This window comes from Galeopterus variegatus, unplaced genomic scaffold (genome assembly GCF_000696425.1).
Source record: "Galeopterus variegatus unplaced genomic scaffold, G_variegatus-3.0.2 Scaffold15058, whole genome shotgun sequence".
Classification (NCBI taxonomy): Eukaryota; Metazoa; Chordata; class Mammalia; order Dermoptera; family Cynocephalidae; genus Galeopterus; species Galeopterus variegatus.
The window spans coordinates 22,217-26,630 of NW_007741169.1; the positions used below are offsets into that span (position 1 = coordinate 22,217).

The 4,414-nt window shown below is 53.5% G+C and overlaps 1 protein-coding gene across 1 annotated transcript in view; it reads left to right on the forward strand.

Annotated features, from left to right (window-relative positions):
* LOC103582147 (acyl-coenzyme A oxidase-like protein) overlaps nucleotides 1-3,894 on the forward strand; it is a gene marked incomplete at its 3' end in the record, with an annotated part of 25,017 nt that extends 21,123 nt beyond the window's left edge. Inside the window, exons 5-6 of the mRNA XM_008563822.1 lie at nucleotides 510-642; nucleotides 3,772-3,894. Of these exons, the coding sequence (XP_008562044.1) occupies nucleotides 510-642; nucleotides 3,772-3,894 (256 nt within the window). The remainder of the gene's footprint in view (nucleotides 1-509; nucleotides 643-3,771) is intronic.
* Nucleotides 3,895-4,414: the final 520 nt, after the last annotated feature.

Consider the following 4,414-nt stretch of genomic DNA (forward strand, 5'->3'; position numbering starts at 1 on the left):
GGAGGGTGTCGGGCATGGGGAGTGACTGCTAAAGGTACAGGTTTCTTTCTGGGGTGATGCAATGTTTTGGAATCAGATAGTGGTGATGGTTGCACAACTTTGTGAACATACTAAAACCCATTGAACTGCACATTTTAAGGGGGTGAATTTTATGGTATGTGAACTGTATATTAATTTTTAAAAAGTGTGCCAGTGTGCGGTTTGCACAGTCAGGCTCTGGTACTGGTTTAATGGTGTCGGTCCTCCCGCCTCCCTCTCGTGCTGAGCCTCAGGTTGATAGTGACAGGAAACCTGCTCTTACCTCCCATGAGTCGAACCTTTCTCAGAATCCTTAGGGAGGCACTCCCCAGCCCTTACTCTGCTCTCTGTCACACGGGGGAGGTTCCAGGATGCGGGAAACTGTGCGCTTCCCTGGGTGTGCCCGTGGGAGCCTCCTGACTTCACGTCTAGTGGTGCCATGTCCTCCTCTTTGTTAACCCCACCTCTCTTTCCATCCTCCCCCACCACAGGTTTGGTTCCATGAGTCCCGACGGACAATACCATTCACCTATTAAGAACAAGAGTGTAAGATTCAATGCGATGCTGGCTGCGCTGACCCCTTTAAGATCAGCTGTGACTTTCCAAGCTATGGGCGCCATGAAGGTAGCTGACTCTGTTGTTAATGTACCTCGCTGTTTATTCTCTACATGATCCAGGGATGGGTCTCAATTTCAAGGAGCTGAGCTCCTCAAGCCATGATTGGTGTAATGTGGCCAGGGTTAGATGCTAGGGAGTACCTATTGGCCATACACAGGGAGCACTTCTGCACCCTTCTTAAGACAGAATCCCATCCGTCTGCATCCTAGATGTGTGCGCCAATCACGGTGGGTGGAACGTGGGCACTGTGGCAACAAGCCACAAAAGGGAGAACAAACCCATCTGCTGGAAAAGCAACTGAGAGCTGACTCGTGGGTGAGGGTTGGCATGTCTTGGCTGAGTTTATCGGGGAGTGTTGATCCTCACTGTTTGGGCCCTGACATTCACCATCACAGGTTGGGGTCCATGAGGCCAGACATCCAGAAGCCATCTTTGGGTTCTCCCTCCTCCCCCCACCCTGCCAATATACGGGTCTGGAAAAGGCAGCTGGGAGAGCAAAAGTCTGAAAGGGCCTCCTTCCCGCCCCAGGGCTCCACACTGTTTTGCTCTCTGCATCCTCTTGTCTCTTTGCATGAGAAAAAAGCCTGCTTTAAGCTCCACTGAGCTTGGTGAAGCTGGAAGAAAAATTAAGACTCCCCAGGAATATCGATTTGTGGCTTGAGTCCAACTTTTCCATCAAGAAGGAATAAATTTTATTCACCTGAGTCCAGGCCTGACATCAGCCTGCAGTCGTCAGAACAGTACAAAAATCCTGCTTGCTACACTTCCCAGGCCGCCTGCCCTGCCCTGAGCCTCCCCACAAGCTTTCCTGTGAGTGGGGACAGCTGTGACACCATCAGCATATGTGCTTGTACAGAGCCCGTGACCCACAGGCCCCAGTTCCTGCGCTTGTTCTTGGGTGGCTCTTTCAGTCGGGCAAGGTGGGTGTGCGGTTGGTTCTGAAGTCCCATGTCGGGTGGCTCTGCTAGTCCCTCAGCTGGACCTCTGACAAGTGAGGCCCCAGAGAGCCTTGTGATGAAGGCGTTGGCACAGACAGCAGCAAAGCGCCGGGAAACTGGCTCTTCAAGTCTGTCATGGAAACCGTGTCAGCCGTCTTCACGACCTCAGAAAGAGGCAGAAGGACAGAAGCCCGATGAGCCTAGAATTGCTTGGAAGGGAAGAGGGATAAAAATCTGACCCAGAGTTATCTGAAGCTGTAATAGCAGCCTCTGCACGATATCCCCTCTAAGCACCCTCTGAGGGGAGGGTGGGTGCTTTTAAACCACACGGGCTGGCTATGGCTATGAAGGCTGCCGGGAACCCTGTGCTCACCAGCTTGGGGTCGGTGACAGTGTGTGAAGGAGTCTGCACCACCAGCAGCCCTGTCAGTTCACTGAGGTCCCTGGTGGAGTCGTGTGGGGCCAGGTGTGGGGTCTGGCAGACGGGGTGGAGAGGGGGCCTTCTAGGAGAGACTTGGTTTAAATATCACAGATCTGGAACAGTGTGGGGGTGGTGGCTTGGGGAGAGGAGACAGTGAATGAGTCTTCAAAGGTGCCCATTCTCCATTCAAGTGAACATTATCAAAGGGCCAGCGCCCCTGACCTCTGAGGGTCTTGGGGGCCCCATTTGGATCAGTTCCTTATTGGGCGTCTGAGATGCATACTGTGTTCTTGGCTATGTAGAGGCATGCTCATGGTCGTGGGTTCTGACGTCACAGAACGCTGGGCCCAGACATGACCAGTGGTTGCAAGTCAGTANAATTCACCTGACTCCAGGCCTGACATCAGCCTGCAGTCGTCGGAACAGTACAAAAATCCTGCTTGCTACACTTCCCAGGCCGCCTGCCCTGCCCTGAGCCTCCCCACAAGCTTTCCTGTGAGTGGGGACAGCTGTGACACCGTCAGCATATGGGCTTGTACAGAGCCCGTGACCCACAGGCCCCAGTTCCTGCGCTTGTTCTTAGGTGGCTCTTTCAGTGGGGCGAGGTGGGTGTGCAGTTGGTTCTGAAGTCCCATGTCGGGTGGCTCTGCTAGTCCCTCAGCTGGAACTCTGACAAGTGAGGCCCCAGAGAGCCTTGTGATGAAGGCGTTGGCACAGACAGCAGCAAAGCGCTGGGAAACTGGCTCTTCAAGTCTGTCATGGAAACCGTGTCAGCCGTCTTCACGACCTCAGAAAGAGGCAGAAGGACAGAAGCCCGATGAGCCTAGAATTGCTTGGAAGGGAAGAAGGATAAAAATCTGACCCAGAGTTATCTGAAGCTGTAATAGCAGCCTCTGCACGATATCCCCTCTAAGCACCCTCTGAGGGGAGGGTGGGTGCTTTTAAACCACACGGGCTGGCTATGGCTATGAAGGCTGCCGGGAACCCTGTGCTCACCAGCTTGGGGTCGGTAACAGTGTGTGAAAGAGTCCACACCACCAGCAGCCCTGTCAGTTCACTGAGGTCCCTGGTGGAGTCGTGTGGGGCCAGGTGTGGGGTCTGGCAGACGGGGTGGAGAGGGGGCCTTCTAGGAGAGATTTGGTTTAAATATCACAGATCTTGAACTGTGTGGGGGTGGTGGCTTGGGGAGAGGAGACAGTGAGTGAGTCTTCAAAGGTGCCCATTCTCCATTCAAGTGAACATTATCAAACGGCCAGCGCCCCTGACCTCTGAGGGTCTTGGGGCCCCATTTGGATCAGTTCCTTATTGGGCGTCTGAGATGCATACTGTGTTCTTGGCTATGTAGAGGCATGCTCATGATCGTGGGTTCTGACGTCACAGAACGCTGGGCCCAGACATGACCAGTGGTGGCAAGTCAGTAGCCCTCTCTAAGCCTCAGCTTGCTCATCTGTAAAATGGGTCTTATGATTATGGTGAGGCATGAGTGAAGGGATGTGTATACAGCGCTGCCACATGGCGAATGCTCTGTCTCTCAGAGCTATTACTGATGGGATGGCTGCGGCTGCTGCGGCTGTTACTGGGCAGACAGGAGCTGGCTGTAGGAAAGGAATGAATGGGCTTTCCAGGAAACAAATGCCTGGAATCCTGGCCACCGGGTAACAAGGTGATCTGAAATGTTTTACAGAGGTGCACAGTGTTCCTTGGATTTCTGGGTATCTGAAGTAAACCATGGTAATCTGGAATTGCCACCAGCCCTGTCCATCTGGACCATTCCAGGCGATGGGATTGCCAGGCGATGGGAGGCTCCACACAGAGCCTGGCAAGGCTCACCCTGGCATGGTCCGGGCACGGCTGACGTTGGCCCTGCTGGACAGCGCCCCAGGCCGCTGTGATCTCATCGTGAGCGTCTCTGGCGAGGATGGTGTCACCAGTCCTCTTGGCAGCCCCTCCTCTCCTACAGCTCAAACATGTGACATATGTTTTCCCGGCTGAAACCTGAGATGTCTCTGTTCATTCTGCTCTTGCTGATGNGGTCCCTTTCTCTTACGTGCATTCCTTATGTGTTAGAGAACTGTCACCGCGGCTCCCCATGGTGACATTCACTCAAGGCTGAGCATGCCCCGTCCTTCTAAACTTTGCCCTGATGTCTTATTTTTCGTGGTTATCTTTCGTTTCTATGGCGTTCCTCAGTACTTTCAGATTTTCTCTGAAAGCCTTGCCATGACATCCATCCTCTAATTTGTGTCAAAAATGCCACACCAAATGAAGTGATTAGCAAGAATACAAGGAAAGAAAACTAAGAGGTTTGGCAGGGGTGGGAGGTGGGGGCTTGAGGGAACCCTGCAGTCTGAGTGGGGAGTCTGGGCGGCCTTTTCAGGAGGAGGAAGGAAGCAGGGATGGCACCGTGAGTTTGGGGGGC